Source organism: Dreissena polymorpha, chromosome 9 (genome assembly GCF_020536995.1).
Source record: "Dreissena polymorpha isolate Duluth1 chromosome 9, UMN_Dpol_1.0, whole genome shotgun sequence".
Lineage (NCBI taxonomy): Eukaryota > Metazoa > Mollusca > Bivalvia > Myida > Dreissenidae > Dreissena > Dreissena polymorpha.
The window spans coordinates 86,196,307-86,216,747 of NC_068363.1; the positions used below are offsets into that span (position 1 = coordinate 86,196,307).

The 20,441-nt window shown below is 35.0% G+C and overlaps 1 protein-coding gene across 2 annotated transcripts in view; it reads left to right on the forward strand.

Moving 5' to 3' along the window:
* Positions 1–12,330: 12,330 nt before the first annotated feature.
* The window catches only part of LOC127843628 (paraplegin-like), a 298,425-nt gene continuing 290,314 nt past the window's right edge, over positions 12,331–20,441 (forward strand). Inside the window, exons 1-3 of one of the 2 annotated variants that reach the window (XM_052373324.1) lie at positions 12,331–12,651; positions 15,754–15,823; positions 17,800–17,934. In XM_052373324.1, coding sequence (XP_052229284.1) covers positions 12,496–12,651; positions 15,754–15,823; positions 17,800–17,934 — 361 coding nt within the window. In that variant the 5' untranslated portion in view covers positions 12,331–12,495. The remainder of the gene's footprint in view (positions 12,652–15,753; positions 15,824–17,799; positions 17,935–20,441) is intronic. The other variant, XM_052373323.1, reaches the window with a different exon arrangement.

Here is a 20,441-nt window from a genome sequence, read left to right on the forward strand (position 1 = left end):
TTGTCGGCGAGAATGTCGTGAATGCCACGATTTTGTATATATGAAGCATTGATATTGTTATGTAAATTTACTCCGTCTGGTGTGTTTATAGACTCTTAGCTCCGCCTGTTTTTGTAACAACATACTTCATGTCTTTGCTCCGTCTTTAACCTAGTTATTGTGGCGGGGAAATTGTACTATGTTATATTGCTCCGCCAGGCACTTATCATGTAATTCATGCCCATCTTGCTTTTCATGAGATGTTAGTGATTTGGCGGGAAATTATTGTATAAATACCACGCCCTGTGCTTGGACAGGGTAGAATTAGAAAAGGCATTAAAGAAAAAGGATTGTATGTTAAAGTTTACCTTGAAAAGTTGGATTTATTATATTAAAATAGTGTAAAACAAGAAAAGTGAATTTATGTAAAAGAAATATGATTTGTTGAGAATCAAGAACTGGAAATTAAAAGTGATTGAAAGTTGAACCAGTGTCTTGTGTTTACTTATTTAAAGGTCAATGTGGCTAAAGTAAAGAAAGTTCACCACATCGAGAAGCTAAAAGAAATGACCAGTTTCAAGTACTTGCGCGCAATCCTGTCCCAGGATGGTACCAGTACAGCTGATGTTCGAATAAGAATTTCCATGGCGACCGCAGCGATGTCCAGACTGGGCAGGTTGTAGACAAGCAGTTCCATCACCAAGTACAGGCTCTACAAGTCCCTCGTAGTCTCCGTTCAAGTGCACGGTTGCGAGACCTGGACGCTTTACGCGGACACAGAACGCAGGGCACATGCATTTGAACACAAATGACCCCGAAGACTGCTCCGCATCTCCTACACGGAGCACAAGACCAACGAGTACATCCGGAACATGACTAAGCACGATTCTCTGTGCAAGACTGTTCTCCACGGCGCGCTAGAGGGAGGTCGACGTCGAGGCCGTCAGAAGAAATGCTGGATGGACCATGTAAAAGAATGGGCATATCTTCCCAAGGATAAATTACTCTCAGCAGCACACAAAAGACCTGATTGGAGAAGAATTTCTGTAATGTAGACCCCCATATCCATCAACGGCCAGATTTGCCAAGGAAATGTGAATGATTAAGATGATGCATGATGTTCATTTTAAATATATCAGACAATGCTTAAAATAATATAACGGCGAGGTTTGTCGAGCCGTTCTTTTATTTGTGCAGAGACTGATTTATTACAAAAATATAAGGAAGAAACCTGTTTTTTGTGTTTGTTATACCCCTACGTCACCCATTTCAAAAGAAATAATGTAAAACAATCGCTATGACTCTACTTTTTTTTTGGGGGGGGGGGGGAATGAATGAGCTTTTTGCGTTTGACGTGTAAGAGATCTTTTCACAAATTTTGGCATGTATTGAAGTTTGTCATTAAATGTATTTTATTGATAAATGTAAACGTATGATGTAAAAAGCTCCAGTAAAAAAAACTAGAACAAAATAAAAGACAGAAAAAAGGAAGACCACTTAGACCACTCGGCCATCCGTGCACATAAAATGAGTGACGTATTTTAACTACAGCGAATCTGAAACAATAGCGTTGACCGCTATTTGTATCACTTTTCTGACAAACGTATATAGATCTCCATAGTATTTAACATACCTCGTAGACTCGAAAATGTTCTGCCCGAGTCATATATTTTCGCGATGCAAAATCATAGACCACTTGAGCTACATAGACACTTCGACAAATTCTATATCACACGTATATGCTTCCTTCAAGAATAAATACCACAGGAAAATCATTTTTCTATAGCGAACCTTTCTCTATGTTGTAACCGCCAAAATACGATTTTTTTCTCTAAATTGTTTTGCTTCATGTTTTCTGTTTCCCTGCCTTAATGGAACAAGCCAGTTGCCACAGGCTGGTTAACTACAAATAGCGATACTCTTTCTAAACATATTGTTGGTAAATATAACCCGTCTTAAATTTATAGCCTGAATCCCGATTGCTTTATTTTTTCCCCTATCAATTCGATATAATTTTGTTATTATTACCTTCATAAATCATACACGCTTGTTGTTTTTTATACATATTTGTTCAAAACATTACAGTCGGCATCTGCATAATCGCGGTATTCTGGTGGTATTTCAATTGCGACTCCTTGCGAGCAGTTTACATGTCAGAATTCGTGATCCATTTTCCATTTGCTCCCAGAAAACAGTTTTACCTGTGAGCATGCATACTATTTTGGTAAGTTGTGGTTGTTATCCATCAGGAACACGATTATTCACCAATTTGAACGTATTCCGATTTCAGTATTTTTTACTTATTTTTACTTCGTCTGCTCACACTTTCCCCGGTTACATTTATATGGTTACGAATCACTACATAAAGATTAGGCTTCAAAAAAGTTTATCTAATAATGCTGCAAATCTCCCCCAAATATAATTAGGATTGCGTTGTAAATGTAAGATTATAAATTATTTTATTTGCAGAAAATTAGAAGGAATAAGAAGCCCTGCTTGATAACATCATTTTTTTGTACCACAATCTATCCGTTAGTTCAAAATAGACTAAACAGGACATTTGCAGAATGCCTGTTTTATTTATCAAATTTTGTGTTTTTTTTTGGTTTTTCATTTTTAGAAGCTGTTCTGCCAAGCGCTGGGTATCACATAAGCCATTCCATAGAGCGAAATTGACAGTATTCAGAAATCAACAAAGGTGTGATTCTTGCGCTATCAAAGTTTCCAGGGAAGAAAGATACAACCTATTGTGATCTTGTTCATTGGTTCTCTTGGTTTACTTGGATGGAACATATGTGAACTTGTGACGATTCTATTTCTGTCTGTCTGTATACAAAAATCAGCTGTTTTGTTAAACAGATCAGATGTGCAATCATTGTCAAAGTGTTGTAAAACTAACAATTAGAAGGCAATACACATGTTGAAGAAATACGAATCATATGTAGTCTGCTTGTCGACCAGTGCATGCAAATAAATGTTAAACTAGTAATAAAAAAACTAAGTATGTAAAGGCACTCACTACTAGACCACTGTGTTGTGATCATTTTAAAGTAAGACAGTGTAATTCTAAACAGTAACAACAAGCTTGCTTAGTTAATGCATAAAGATGATTTCCTGTTTATTGTGTAATTAATCAATTGGCAGTTACTTAATTGTTGTTCCTTGATAAATGTTGACAATGAAAACCAGCATTTTTCAAAACGTAATTCAATTTTGCGTAAAAGATATTGTATTGAACAAACTGCATACTGTGCTGTATTATACTTATATTTTTCATACATATATTAAATGGTTTATGATACATAAGCCATTGATTTCACAGTGTTTCAAAATATACACATCACTTTGTTAGCAAATGTACGTAAATATTCTTGTAAGTTACTGAATTACATTGTTTTAGTTTTTTGTAGTTTTCTACTATTCTTATACATGCAAATAAATGACTGAAGTGGTTCTAATCGCTACACATTACCATATACCTTTATATTTGCATAGGAAGACACTCACTTACATTTAAATACGCTAAATAAATGATTACTGATACATCTATGTTTGTTTTATGTGTTATTAAAATGTATAAATAAAAAATATGGATGATATAACATCTTGTTTGTTTGCATTCAAATCGTTACATTACAGCCACAAACTATGCAGTTTAGACTGTAATTTATGATTTGCTACACAATGGCTAGTTTTTACGTGGCAACATTATTTCTACTAAGCAACACTACTTTGCAAAAGGAAATTAAAACTCTTTGAGATACCTGTATTTATGGGATACTTCAATTGCAAAACAAGTACGCTGTTCTTCAGTTGATAATAATAAATTTATCAAAATTGATTAGACACATCACTTTTTTTATGTTAAATCAGTTTATGCTAGAATAGTTGAATTGAGAAATTTTATGAAACGACCTGCTTCCTGGGGAGGATCTTAAGAACACTCCCACTTTAGGGATTAAAATACCGAGACCCCACACTGTCACAGTCGCTAAGCGGATTCCATATCCACTACGCTGACGCCACTAAACCAGCTTTGAATTTCAAAGGCAAAGAAAGCATACAATTATTAGATATCAGGTCATAAAGTTTGGCAAATATAGAACACTTTATTTCATCAAGCAAACAATAATTTACTTGTTTGGATGCATTACTTTTTATTGGAAGCCTTGTTATGTTTTGTACACAATATAATGGTAATATAATATATATGCATAAGCTTTTTCCATTAATTTGGTAGCCACTAATATCATATTATCAGATAGTTATGAATGTAGCGGTATGATACAAATATACCTGCTTTTCAGGGCGTTGTTTGTTTCTCGAAGAGACGCGGTGTTTGGACTCATACAGTCGGTCGGGTAGGTCCGGATCGCTAGCGTAAATAATGGTGTTAATATTTTTAAAAGAAAGCAATTGCTTTCAAAATACTTGGATTGTTGAGGCAAAATATTTTATCTTTCATGCCATATTAATTTATTAATACTTACCAATACATTTCTGATGCCAATTTGAACTTATTCACTTGCATAAAGTCGGCTAGTTCTGAATCGAGTGTGGTAATTTCGGATCACTCGGACTATTGGGAAGATGTAGGTCAGGGATTATCTCAAAACTTATTTTGACTGTCAAAACAAATGATGCATGTATTAAATAAAACATCAGATAGGTTCGTTTGTTTCTGTTTAATAACTGTTTGACAATTTAAAAACATCATTGTGTGTGTGGATGTACACAGTAGAATAAAGCTGTTGGAAAGTATTTATGTTTTGATTTGAAATGGATTCCTCTGTATTATTGGTTATATAAAACAAACACAAATACAAGCAATTTATTGATAAACTCAAGATACCTTCTTGGGAATTAACATTATATGATAACATTTAACAACAATAGAATCACTATAATGTACAAACTGTATGAAAATATCACATATATGCTTATGACTAGAACATTTTATGTATGGCTAGAAAATATTTTTATAACTAAGGTCCTAAAAAATACAGAACTTTATATAAATGTATTTATAACAAGAGATGTGTTTGTCAGGAACAATGCCCCCTATTGCGCTGCTTTGATTTTTTATCATTTGGCAGGTACAGATAATTATCTCCCTTTAAAGCTTATTACTTCCTTGGATTAGCTTTTTTGACCTTGAATGATGACCTTGACCTTTCACCACTCAAAATGTGCAGCTCCATGAGACACACATGCATGCCAAATATCAAGTTTCTATCTTAAATATTGCAAAAGTTATCAAAAAACTTTAACTAAAGTTTTGGGACAGAATGACAGACAGGCCAAAAAATAATATGCCCCGATTTTTCGATCCGGGGGAATAAAAATGACAACTGAACATAAACAAGTACCTCTGGAATGTTTTTGCTAATAATAGGATCACAATAATGTCAAATATATAAAAGCATCCATAAAAAGTATAACATAAACCAGTGCCTCTGGAATAAATTTGCTAAAGAAATGGAAAACAATACTAGATATCAAGTTACTTTTTTGGTAAATAACATAGTATGATAACATGTAACAATAATAGGATCACAATAATGTAAAAATAATGTAATAAAAGTATAAAAAATAACAAAACACAACATAAACCAGTACCTCTGGGATAAAATGGTAAAGAAATGGAAGACAATATTAGATATCAAGTTAAATTTTTGGTAAATAACATATTATGGCAACATTTAACAATAATAGGATAACAATAATGTAAAAATATATAAAAGTATCCGCTTCAGCCTCTTTGCCAATGACTGTGCAGAGCACCCGTGCTTTTTAGGACCCATTAGTCCAACTTGACAATTATCTGAAATGCAGCATTAATACACATTAAAAATAGGATAAATATTTAAAATATTACCAATCTCCTTACAGCACTAGTAACATCTTATCATTATTTATTAATCCATATATTTTTCTATAGTACAGTTTTTAGCACTCTGCTGGTTTTTTTATTATTCCGCTTTTATACCTTTATACGTTATAACTTATTACTTAACACATAAACATACAAACAAACCAAGATGCATTCAACAAATGCTTACTGTATGTGTTAGCCTTGACCTTGTGACTTAGACCTAATGCCTCATAACTGGTTTGGATAATAGATCTCAATCAGATGCAAGAACATGTAAAGTTTGGAGAACCAGGTCCATAAAGTTTCATTTTATGAGCAATGTTAAAGTTTTGGGGCAGAAAGACAGACAGAATAAACAATATTCAATCTTATTCTCTGTATTTCCCGACATTGAAGTCACAAAATAGTATTATAATTAAATAATTCCAATTAAACATTATATCAAATTTATGAGAAACTAGGCACTTTTCCTTTCATATATATATATATATATATATATATATATATATATATATATATATATATACAAAAACTTTTGTGGTAGCTAGAGCTTCAAAATATTACTAACACAGTATTTAAACAATAATAAGCTGTTTTGAGATTTTCCCCAATTAGCTGATCCGCAACTGACATGTACACGAGGTGCAATTTCCATGCTTTTATTTCCATAAATCATAAACATATACTAAAAGCACTCACAGGAAAAAAATAAAATAATAAATAAACAAATTCATACCAAATGTACGAACATTTACCGAGGAAATGTGCTTCTAAATCGTCTTTTAATTGTTGACGCGTGTTTTAGACAGACGGTGCGACGGTAAAATGACACGACTGCCATAGTTACCAAAGTGTGATTTTCAAAGAAAACACCGTTGATATAAGAAGCAAAACTGTGTAATTGCTTGAAATTGATCACATTTTCCAAAAATCACAGTTATATTGATATGGCAATATCTTTTAGACTAATATTTTAATTAAATCATAGAGTTGATTCGGAATTACCCGAGATCTCTGGTTATCAGAGAAACGCATTGCGCATGCGTCGTGCTAACTAACAGCTATTTTTCTTCGCTCTTTCAATTTTCAAAAAAAACATTGTTTTTTGACATTCAGGGATTATTCCATGTGCTAATATCAATTGGTAACACGTTTGTAGGTTGTTCCTTGGTCTATGGTTTCTTACCTAGCCGTATTTGTGCGTATTTTTCCTACTTTTGGTGTTTACATACACTGACACAGGTAAAATCGTGACCTTGACCCTCAACACCCGCCATTTTTGTTTGTTTACATATCTCTTAGCAGGATGTTTACAGGTATTTTGTTACCAGTATTCATAACAGTCTTCTATCTGAGGTTGTTTCCACAGTCAGAGGCTGACACAGTTCGTCCTTTTATGAGTAAACAGGCTAATAGCTTACGTCCAACAAGAACAGTCGCCTGCGCTAGTCTTTTGAAAAGCATGCGTCGATGCGGCCCTACCCCACCAGTCAAACCATCACGTAACATGTCATTACTCTATTTATGTATTCTGCTTATGTCATTGTCTCCCGATGTTGAAAAGAACCCCGGGCCTCAGTATCCATGGGGTTCCTGTGACATTGAGGTCAGAGATAATGACCCAGCCCTTGAATGTGACTCCTGTACTACTGTGAAACCATTATTAATCGTCAGGCATTAATTTTCATAAATTTCGTCAGTCGACCGATCGGCGAATTTAAGATCCTAACGAACAATCATGCTCTATGTTTGAACAAAAACAAACACTAAGTTGAACAATATTTTAAAACTTTACCGTAGACATGAGGCATTAAATTCCAACATAATCCATGCACACATTCACTGCTGTTTCGTAATCAAGATTAATCCGGTTTTGACACAAAGGGATGTAGATTACACAAGGTACTTAACTGACACGTTACACTTCTTTAAAACGCGTGTGCAGTACAGCTGTATCGAATGCGTTGACTTCGTTTATGTAGAATGGTAATGAATAAGCGCTAATTGTTTATAACTTTATTACCCATTAGGTGCATTGTGTTTTTCAGGGGTGTTGCATATTAGCCATCACGCAGCGAATGCCGATGAAAGACAATAAACCAAATGAAAAGGTGACGATGTGTGATCAACATGCGTATTTATCACAAATTAATAAAGAATATTTTAATTGCTGTTTGTTGTTTGCGTTTTAACCACACTTATTACTATTTTATATGTATCAATTTATTTATTTTTAAATTATTGACATTATTGATTTATTTACCGGTAGTTTACTTTTTAACAACAAACACACACATAGAGTTTATAATTTTAATGTCGATATCAGAATAAAAAAGAATTTTATTTGAAAAAAAAACACTTAACAATCTGGAACCTCCAGATTACGATACGATTGTTATCAGTATGGCAATTATAATAATAGAATAAGACTAATTGGCAATTGGCTTCGTTGTTACAAACACTCGTTAACGGTTATTCGATCCCACTTGTCCGCTAATCATAACAATGAACGTGTGAATTGCATACATTAAGAGGGTCCATTACTGTCCCTTGATAACAAAAGACTAGTTAATTGGCATGTGACAAACAGGCCCCACCTCCTGCAGTGATTCTCAACTGTGTTCCCGCATTCGTACCACGATTTTTTGCAACTGCGATTGATCGCGAATTTGTATTACACACAAATCGGATATTGACTGACGCAATTTTTTTTAAATTCAAAATCAGAAATCGGCGAATTTAAGTGCTGACGAAATCGTCATTTTTATAAAAATGACGAAATTTTGTGCTGTCGAAAATAAATGGTTTCACAGTAATTGGTTTCACATCAGCTGCCAGGACATCAGTCAGACTTCATATGATGATCTTGTTGCTCGTGATGCGTCGTTCTCCTGGGTTTGCTCGATTTGTGATGCGGTGAATTTCTCTACCAACTCATCTTTATCTGTGGATTTGCAAAATAGCTTTTCCATTCTGAGTGACCTTCACACTGACTTACCCGACCAAAGTACCGGGACGCCAGCAAAAACAAATTGTAAAGTTCCATACAATAAACAGTATCCAAAATTAAAAGTTATTTTAGTAAATTGTCAATCCATAGTTAATAAAAAGCCTGAATTTATAGCTGTTCTCGATCACCACCGACCAGATATTGTTGTAGGAACAGAGTCGTGGCTACATAATGATCACAAAGATAGTGAATTTTTTCCACAAGATTTAGGTTATTCTTCTTTTAGACAAGACATATCAGGCAAAGGAGGCGGAGTATTTATACTCGTCAAAAGTACCATTATCGCCACCAAGCAAAAACAACTCAAAACAGATTGCGAGATCATATGGGTAAAATTGCTTTTTGAATCATGTAAACCTTTATACATTGCAGCTTATTACAGACCTAAAGAAGCAGACATCAACAGCGCGTTGGAATTTAGAAAATCTTTAGATCATGCATGTAAATTAAAAGGAAATCTTTGGATCCTAGGTGACTTCAACTACCCAAAATTATCATACAGATCATGTTCTATCTATTAAACCCAACTGTAATTTTGTTAACCTTTATGATGATTTCATCGATTTACTTTCAGATTTTGGACTGACTCAAATGGTTACTGATATTACAAGAGGCGACAACATTCTTGATCTTTTTCTCACTACAAATCACACACTAATAAATAATATTTCTTGTCTTCCAGGTATCTCAGACCATCAAATTGTTTCCTTCACAGCCAGTGTTAAACCAAAACAAATGTGTCAAAAACCTAGAACAGTACATTTATATAAGAAAGCAGACTGGGATGGATTCAAATAGTACATGGACAATATGTCTAATGATATTTTGTCAAATTACTCAACAGCTCCCGTGGAAGTCATCTGGGAGAAATTGTGTAATGATATTACTACAGGAATTTCAGATTACGTCCACACAAAAAGAATAGGTCCAAAAGTCTCCCTTCCGTGGATAACACAGCCCATCAAATGCCTAATAAGGAAGAGGGACAAACTCCACAATAAAATGAAGAAAATGAGGAACAGCAAAATTAAATCAACAATTTTAAATCTTAAACACCAGATCAAGAAGACCATCAAATTATCGTATAATAATTACATTGAATATATTTTAGGTATAAGAGACCAAAATGGAGAACCAGATGAATCCAGCTCAAAATTTAACTCCAAAAAACTTTTCAGTCTTATCAAGAGCGCCAAACAATATGCATGCGGTATTTCAACATTATATGATAAAATTTCAGGTACAACAAAATCTTCAAACACAGACAAAGCCAATATCCTGAACCAGCAATTCCAGTCAGTTTTAGCCCCATGTCCCCTCTAACTCTATCTCAATCTTGCCTTTCAGCCCTGGAGAACTCTAATGTTCATTCTTCTTCAAGTCGCAAAAACCCAATCATGCCAGAAATCACTATCTCGGTCAACGGTGTTTTGAAGCTCCTTTCCAATCTGAAACCCCACAAAGCTGCAGGTCCAGACAACATCAGGCCACTTGTCCTTCAAAATCTTCGTCAACAAATTGCACCTATACTATCTCTGCTTTTTCAGAAATCTCTTGACCCAGGCATGTTACCAAAGATTTGGACCTCTGCAAATGTTGTACCTCTGTTCAAAAAAGGAAATAAAGAAGATCCAGCCAACTATAGACCAATATCACTAACATGTATTCTTTGCAAAGTTTTAGAGCATATTGTACCTTCTAACCTCACAGCACATTTTAATAAACATAACATTTTGTATGATCTTCAACATGGTTTCAGGGAACGTCGATCCTGCGAAACCCAACTTATTCAACTTGTCGATGAACTGGCTCGCAACCTCGCAAATGGTCATCAAACTGATCTTATACATCTAGACTTCAGCAAAGCTTTCGACAAAGTCAGCCACCTTAAATTACTTTTTAAATTACAGCAACATGGAGTGAACATATCTACAATTTCCTGGATTAAGTCTTTTCTCATAGGCAGATCGCAAACAGTTGTTCTGGAAGGAGAATGCTCATCAGAAGTCCCTGTAACATCGGGCGTGCCACAAGGCTCAGTACTTGGTCCCTTACTCTTTCTTTTATACATAAATGACCTTCCTAACTCTATCTCTTCTCAAGTTCGTTTGTTTGCAGATGACACTGCTGTATATTTGGCTATTAACAACTTGCAAGACTGTGCCTCTCTTCAAAATGATTTAGACAAATTAGTACATTGGGAAAACATGTGGGACATGGAGTTTAACCCTAATAAATGTGTAGTCCTTGTTATTTCAAAGAAAAAACATAAATTCATCTTCAATTACAGGCTACATGGGACAAATCCTTGAAGTTGTAGACAGTGCTAAATATTTAGGTGTTTCCATTTCAGATGATCTTTCTTGGAACAAACATATTACCAACATTACAACGAATGCTAATAAATCTCTTGGTTTCATCCGCAGGAATATACAGACTAAAAATGAAAACATCAGAGAAGTAGCCTATAAGACCTTAGTTAGACCCCAGGTAGAATATGCGTCCTCTGTCTGGAGTCCACATACCAAACAAAATAGTGACAAAATAGAAAGAGTACAACGTAGAGCAGTCCGCTGGGTGAAAAACGACTTCTCATTCTTCAGCAGTGTTACCGGTATGCAGACTAAACTTGGCTGGCAGACTTTGAAGGACCGACGTGACCTCTCCCGACTGACCCTTTTTTACAAAATTGTGTATGGCTTGGTAGCCATTTCGCCGCCATCATATCTTGAGAGGCCTACGAGGATGACTCGTCATATGCACCCACTCTCATTCAGACAAGTCCATACATCAGCCAACTACTTTAAATATTCCTTCATTCCTTACACCATAGTTCTTTGGAACAGCCTACCGGCCTCAGTTGTACAGCAGGCAGACCTAGAGGGGTTCAAGCGTTGCCTTAGCCCCACTCTTCTCCCCAGTCGTCCCTGAATGCACAAAACAGTGTTTTTAACAACTTTTAACCTATAAATATGTTTCTTCTTTTTTAACACTATCACACTTTTATCTTCACCTCACTTTCATGCTTTGAAGTCTCCCTCTCAATGCTTTAAAACCTTTTATTCTTGCACTGACAGGCGCACCTGCCAATAGTACCCGCAAGGGGTTCCGGCAGTATTAAAAGATAGATAGATAGATCCGGAACTACCCAATGTAGCGGATCCGTGGTCTAGTGGTAACACACTGGCTTCACAATCCAGAGATCGCTGGTCGATCCCCCGCTGCACCTTACCTACTAACTCGTCTTTCGCTTGAGACGTTAAACCGAGGTGCTGTGTACTAGGTGCTATACACCGGGCACTTAAAGACCTCACCTCTGGAACGGGGTGTCTTCTGTATCTTGCACTATCCCCCGTAACCAACTAACACGTCTTTCTGTGGGCGATGGCCATATGGGAGACAATCCCGGTGCACTCGATAAAAACAACAACACAACATCCGGAACTACCCGATCGACTTTACACTGAAATGTTCATCTTTTCAACCGGTTTAACCGTGAAACACTTACTTCGACCAATCAAGCATTTAAAAAATAAAAATGTCCGACTCCACAACAGAACACAATAGTCGTTTACGTAATTGCAGAAAATTTTACTTTTGAAAGACAAAGTGTGATTTAAGTAAAAAAACAATGACACTTTTGAATGCATATAATGTCCAACTACGCTGTGGACGAAATAAAATATTTCTTCAGAATGGAAACATGCGCCAGATTCAGTGTTTCTTGAACACTCGAACTGACAGAACTTCTAGAAATGTCATCAAGACCAGTAGACTCCTGAACATGGTAGGTGATCGCTAATTTGTGTTGTTAAATTGGAATTGAAATGCGAAAAATATATAAAATATGATAATAGGTGCTACCTAATTAATGGACAAAAGCTTATTTGATAACCATGTACTGTAGAAAACAATATATGGTGGACGAACCAGTTATCGAACACCTAAGAAATAACGTTAAATTTCCTTAAAATTGAAACACTTAAAATGACAACAACATTTTGTTTTAACAAATGACTAACAGTTCAATCATTGAATGATTTATCTGTTAAGTTTTCCAGCAAACTTCCTTCAAGAATTTATAACAATGATTCCCTGGTTATTGTCAACTCTAGCAGACAAAAAAAATGGCGGCTGTTGTAAATATGACCTATTACCCGACACTTCATAAATACTACTCCAGTATATACAAAGTCACATGACTATCACGTGACCCGTACTCGGCGAAAAAATCTGCGTCTGCTGCAATCAAAATTGCAAACGGAAATATGCTTTTTGTTGTGTAAATGTACGTTTTAATAAATGCATTCAAAAAGTAATAGCAAAAAACACATAAAACGGTGTAAATAACAATAAATGCATCCCTTTAACCTGTTTTTGGCGCATTTGTTTCAAGCTAAGTAGGCAAGTAGGTCATGGACTTCATGTGCGACCATTTGTTTATTAATGTGACGTCATGCGCACTTTTGCGCATGTGCATACAGAACAAAAACAAAACGTCCGATAATAGGGGCTGTTCGATAACAGGTACTTACACGATATACTCCAATTAACTTGAGTCGAGCGGTAAAGGAAACAACTAAAATAATTTCTGAATTAATTCAAACAATGCCGCAATAAACGATGTACCTTTAAAGATTTATTTCATTCCCGTTCAACCAATGTCAAAATGGTTTATTTATAGCGTGTTGAACCACGCAAAGCTGATAGTTCCATACACACCCACAAATGACATACACTACACGCGCTGTTAACCTTGAGTCGAGAGGTCACATTCGAAAAGCGAGAGTACTCGATTGCAATAGGCAGGAGGTCGACAAAACTTCGAAAAGTCGATTCACTGCACAAATTTAGAGAAACTGAAAGATTAATTTAACTTTTTTCATATCTTCTATTTACTTGCATTATATATGTCTTTTAATTTTCTAACAGTATATTTTACTGTGCTTTTCTACAGACTTCGCCCCTGTTTAGTTATCTCAGTCTTTCCAAAACGACGTCAGACTGTTGGACATGTCTGTTAAAGTGCTTGCTGGTCCGACAGATTTTCTTTCTTAGTCAGACAGAATGTCGAGTTAATATTTGATCCGCATAGAGGTTAATATTTCAACTGATGACACGTTCAAAAAGTTAACATATACTCCTACAAAACATTTTTCCTTCGACATAAAATATTGGAAAAACATCAATCTTAAAATAGTGCATGAATATTCATACAGTTGTGTACTCTCATAGTCTTGCGAGATCATTAAGCTAGTGAGGCAATGAACTGCGCGTAAGATAAGAAAATCAGCATATCTGGTTCCCTACATTCGCTATTTTTGGTCGCCAAAGCTGGAAAATAGAGGCCCTGCATTGTTTTTACCTCTTTTCATAGATTCTTTAATTGTACATTTAACAACAGTGGATTAATTTAATTTTCAAAATTAAATTCTTCTTTTGTCGCACTTGTTATTGTTATTGCATCTACATTGTAGTGCAAATTAGTGTTTCTGGGGTATTAGGGCCAAACAAAATAAATTGTGTGGTTCGGTTAACAGCATTTTTTTTTATCTTTGCGATGGCTCATATGCTTTTGCAATGGCTTTAGTGTTTTAATATAGTTTGTTTACCACCATACATTGTCTTTTTGTTTCAGAAAATGCCCATAATTCCATGATACTAACCTCTAAGACACATCTTCATTCAGTTATTGAACCATCCATCCACCTGACATGAAATGGCAGCTCAAACAGAGCATATCTCAGATCCAGTCTATACATATTAATGACTCTTCAAGAAATAATAGCAATAAAGTCATTGATAACGACATTTAAAAAATTGGTTTTACCCTCTCCCGCATAGATACGCATAATCCTGTCTCGATCCATTTCTTAATACATCCATATCAAACATACTTTCTCAGGGAATAATCTACATGTGCGTCCCGCGTCTATGACTCACAAATATCCAAATAGACGCATCGTTTTGAAATATGTGCGTCCACTCGGACGCATTGCTGAACTGTATCCCTTAACGCATACACGAATCACGATAAGTACAAACCATCTTGTGTACGAGTCAAGAGTGTAGCAATGATCGCTGAGTTTAACCAAATGAGGCTTGAAGACTCCAACAAGTCTTTTGATTGGCTCTAGTCGAGCCGCTGCTGTATAATACAAACCAATTAGAATCGACCTTTTAAATAGATTATAGAATGTGTTATGATATTTTCTAGAGTCCCCGGATGAAAACCTGCTTTAACTTTCATAAATAATACAGAAAAAATGCCTCCAAAATAAGGTGTTGAAGCTAAATCCAAAACAAACAAATCTAAACTTTAATAAAGGTAGGTCAACGGCTCGCAATTCGGATGTAAACAATAATATTATCAAGCTCGCAATTCGGATGTTAACAATAATATTATCATCGATTTGAATCAAGTTGAAATGTTGTAACAGTTAACATTCATGTAACAGATAATGTTAAAGCCTATGTGAAGGCAAACAAGATAGTGAACTCTGAATTTGTCTTTTTGGTTTTAACAAGTTTTTGAGATAATTAAAAGTTTAATGCAAGTATAGTTATTGAGCTAGTGTGATTTAGACATATTTTCTTCACTACTTGGTATCTTGCAAAATTTGGGACCCATTCTTTTTCAAGGTGGACTCATTAATTTTGGCCTGGGACTTATTGGTCTAAAATCTGCGAGTTCAGGGACCCATAGATATTAAATTCTAGATTATTCCCTGCTTTCTATCTAGCTTGAATTGATGGGAATTCAGTTTTTAAAACTGAACTTCTAATGCCTTGTGACATGGCGGTATGGCGGGGTTATTCCATACTTGACAGTGGCAGTTCTTCTTTTGACCTGGTTGTGCCGCCTCTTATTATATGCACTTTGTTTCAGACATACTGTCAGACCAGGTGTTTAAAAAGACAGCTCGATATGATGACTCAAGCAACGCAGATCGTTTGTGGTAAGTGGGACACACAGTTTTCTGTAAGAAATTTAGTTGTGAATAAAATTTGTTGTGTTTAAATGCGTTTTGTATAAGTGTTAAGTGTACGTCTCTTTGTTTATACATGTACATGAGATAAAGGCTAGTCACTGGTATTCATTAACCAGGTTTTCCGAAGGAAAAAAGTGGTTATTAGATTGGCGAATGCGGGCGGGCTGGCTGGCGGGCAGGCGGAACAAGCTTGTCCTGGCCATAACTTTGTCGTTCATTGTGAGATTTTAAAATCATTTGGCACATTTGTTAATCATCATTAGACGGTGTGTCGCGCGAAAAAATTACGTCAATATCTCCAAGGTCAAGGTCACACTTTGAGTTCAAAGGTAAAAAATAGCCATAAATGAGCTTGTCTGGGCTATAACTATGTCATTCATTATGAGATTTTAAAATCATTTGGCGCATTTGTTCACCATCATGGGACGGTGTGTCGCACGAAAGAATCACGTCAATATCTCCAATGTCAAGGTCGCCACGACTAAAAATAGATTTATTTTAAAACAAACTTACAAAGGGGGTTAATTTTGTTTGTTCATTTCAAAAGTTCAGTTTGAGTTGTCTCCCTTTATCAGATTTTTTTTCACAATGAAAACCTGGTTTTGTGACAATTTTGTCCCTTGTTACATCTGTTATACATTTCCCATAGCAAAACAGAATCACTTCTGTCTCTTAGAGTCTTTATTGTTGTTGCATAACTTCACATAGCAAAAAAATGGTATTGGACTGCACTTTTACAAATAATTTTCTAGAAGCAGACTGTAAACAAATGTGAAAACTAAATTGTTGTATTTCTATATTCTTGCACAAAATTGTCTTGCTTATAAAATGAAATTTTTTCATATTGATACAGTGTATATAGCTCATATAACATCAAAATAATAACATCATTGTGATTGAATAAGCACCAGGATTTGAAACTCTTCTTTTTTATAATTTGAAAAGGTAGATATTGCTTAGCTGCTACATAAAAACTTGACAATTGTTAATTACAAATAATTATTCTTAAAATTTCCTAGGTTGGCGCTAATTGTGATCAGAATCATAAGCCAAAATGCACATTATTAGTAATTGATAATTCTTATATAATATGTAATTTATTTATTTCTGCAGTAATTCGAAAATGGAACATTTTACTTAATGATGTTAAAAATAATGATTCGCTGAAAAATCGAAGCTGAACTAAAGCTTAGCTTAAGCTCCATCACATTATTATGAAGTTGAACGTTATCTTCAATTGTTTCAAAAGTGCACTCAATTAACCCATTAATGCCTAGTGGACTCTCCCATCCTTCTAAATTGGCTCAATTTATTTCCAAAATTAGGGATGTCTAGTATATTTATTTCTATATTTAGAATATTTCTTACGGAAATTCCTTAAAGCAAAAAGCGCTGACCCAGATGAGAAGCCGCATCATGCGGCGTCTCATCTGGGTGTACGCTGTTTGCCAAGGCCATTTTTCTAGACGCTAGGCATAAATGGGTTAACACCTGTGTGCAAAAAAATCATTTCTTTGCCTCTTCATTTTTGCTGTGCTATTGAATCTAACAACCTCTAATATAATTCATTGTTATATGTCAATATGATAATGAATTTTGTCCTAAACTAATTGACATTACTAGTATAACTAGTGATGTTGAGCTCTATACATTTCTTTTTGGAAGTAGGTATCTCGATGAAAATGAAAATTCCTACTAATGTATTAACACATCCAGGTGCTTTTCTTAGCAATCTGTTTCTGATTTAAGTTTTTTTGCCAAATGCATGTTGTAGATAGTTAAGTAGCGAATTCAATAGTTAAGTAGCCAATTAGTTAGTTTAGCAACCAATTAGATAGTTAAGTAGCCAATTAAAAAATTCAATAGCCATCGCTTTTTACCGGTGACTGGTAACAGTAAAATAGCTAAGATGACTGGTTTACATGTGTATTTCCATTTTGTAGGATCAAGATTTTATTGCTCTGCGCCGGACAATCAGCCTAAAAAGGACACTGACAAGCCACCCAGGAATGGCAGGATTTTCAAGCTCATTATTCCCAGACCAGAGCTGTTTCTTGTTGCCTTCGGATTGTTTATCTGTGAGTCACATGTTTTGTGGTTGCTAAATAAGTTGTGCTGTAGTATCTCGATTTGGCAAAGAAAATTACCTTTAAAACTTTACCACCTAGATACTTATTTTGATGTGTTTGTAGTCACTTAATAAGTTAAATTTAATTAAAGACTATTCTTAATAGATTCAAGTTTTAAAGGCTTCATTTCCAACCCTTAGATACTGATGAGCAGCAAACAGCATAAAACCTGAACAGACTGGGAGTTACTCGCAGGCTGTTATGGTTTTATGCTGTTTGCAATTGCCACTTTGGCTCTGAGTGGGAAAGGGTTAAAGACCCACTACACAAACACTTTAATAAAAAATAAATTTGATGAACATCTTGCTAACAAAAAAACAAAATAAGTATTGAAATCAGTTGGACAATTAAAATTTGGCTAAGCATTTACACTGTATAGCATAGTTCCTATACATGTGTAACATCTAATAAGTTTCTTATGATAGCTCAGCGTTTGAGTTTCAAAATGGATCTGGTCAGTTGAAGAACATGGCCACCAGGGAGTGGGCAAGTTGCCTTATATGTCAATAGTAAGCCCTTGTTAACACTCTAGGAGTAACATTTATAGTCAAATCTTCATGACACTTAGTCAGAACATATGCTCAAATGATATCTCAGCTGAGGGCTAAAATGGTTACGGTTCGTAGAAAAACATGGCAGCCACATAATGAAAATGTTGGTTCACAATGATGATGATGTTGATGATGATGATGATGATGATGATGATGAGCAGTGCTCCAGCTAGGATTTGAAAAGGGAAGGCGGGCTTTTTTGTCAAAAGGCACTTTCGACGCGCAGTATTTTGTCAAAAGGGCACTTTCCAGCGCACGGATGTTTCTGGAATGCTTCCTGTTGCATGTTAATTTTATGTTATTAATAATTGTTAGAATATATTATTCCCATTATTATTAAAACATTAAAATATATTGTCTACAATGAGGAATAAATTGATTACAATTACTTTTTTTCTGGCAACTTCAGCCATTTTTTGCTTGTTTGTTTTCAAAAGAAGGACCTTATTGTACAAGATGTTGATGGGTGATATAGAATACCAAGTTAGTGTAAAATGCAGATGAGTTTATTGCTTGGCACAAAGCACTTCCTGTACTGGTGGTTCATAAACTTAAATTTAACACTAGCCTTGTATTTAATATAGACTTGAGTTAAAAGCAAAGAAATTATTGTCATTATTGGTTTTTTTTATTGATTAATTTATTAATATTCCTGATATTTAAATATTGTATGATTATGATAATGCCTGTATTATTGTTATATTTCTGTTAGGCCAAAAAAAAAAAAATTCTTGGTTCAGGGAACATGGCCAGAAAAATGTAGGAGGGTAGGTAGGTTTTTTCTTTTTTTTTTTTTTACCAGTCGACTGATTTCAGGGTGAAAAAGGGTCAGTTAATGCACCCATGATTGTTTAAACATTGACCAAATGATTAACATTGCACATGTGGTATTTAGTCGTTGTATATTATTCAATATTCCTAGCTCTTTATGCACTTCTTCAGGGCTAGCGCTGGCCCAAAATTTCTTTGAGCCAACCATTTTTTGTTTGTCTGTCTGTGATAGTGTGACCTTCATATTCAAAAGTGAACACGCCATCTTTATCAGTCTCTGGTGTTTGGGGTGTGACCTTCAGAATTTTTTTCATCATGAGACCTGACCTAGTCTCCGACAGGTGCTCAAGAGTCTGAATAGTGGCTGTCAAAAGAAGGGTAACCTCAGAATAGCACAAGTCTTTCTTCTGGTACATTTTTTGATAAAATGGCAATGGGTTTGAGCGCATCACACAGGAAGTGAGCAGTGTACATAAATTTGAATGTTGCTATTGGTTTGTACAGGCTAAGGGCCTCACAGTACATTGATTTTGATTCATTATCAAAGCGAAGCCAATTGTTGTCAAGTTTCCATGACTCTTGGAATGCTCTAGTGTTTTGTGTTTTAATTTTATTTTTTTTGTTATGACTCTTTAAGGTTAAAGACGCCATGTTAGCGACTGTAGAGACAAAGTGGTTACTTCCATTTTTATAGTAGACTAGATGAATGACTCTTCCTATGTGTTAAAAATTCAAAACTTTAATTACAATTAAACCGCGCGTGTTTTTCACATTTTCATTTGATTAAAATACGCTGCTGTCAGTTAGCATAGTGTGCGAGTAAAACAAACAAATTAATTAATTATCATCTTTTCATTTCGATCGGAAATTGGCAGAAAGTTGTAACATCATCGACATAGAACTAATTATTTAATTATCACTTTTAAATTCAATAAAATCAATAGACAGCTTGGAAATAATTAAATTATTGTCACGCTTCTTTTCATTTTTAATCTTTAATAATACGACATTTGCGACCGGCCGCTATTTTGTTTGCAGACGACAATATTAACTGTGTATTCAAAGTGCACAGTATCTGCGCATGAATGACCGAATATTACTCCATAGCTCCACCCATTTTTACATTTCATTCAA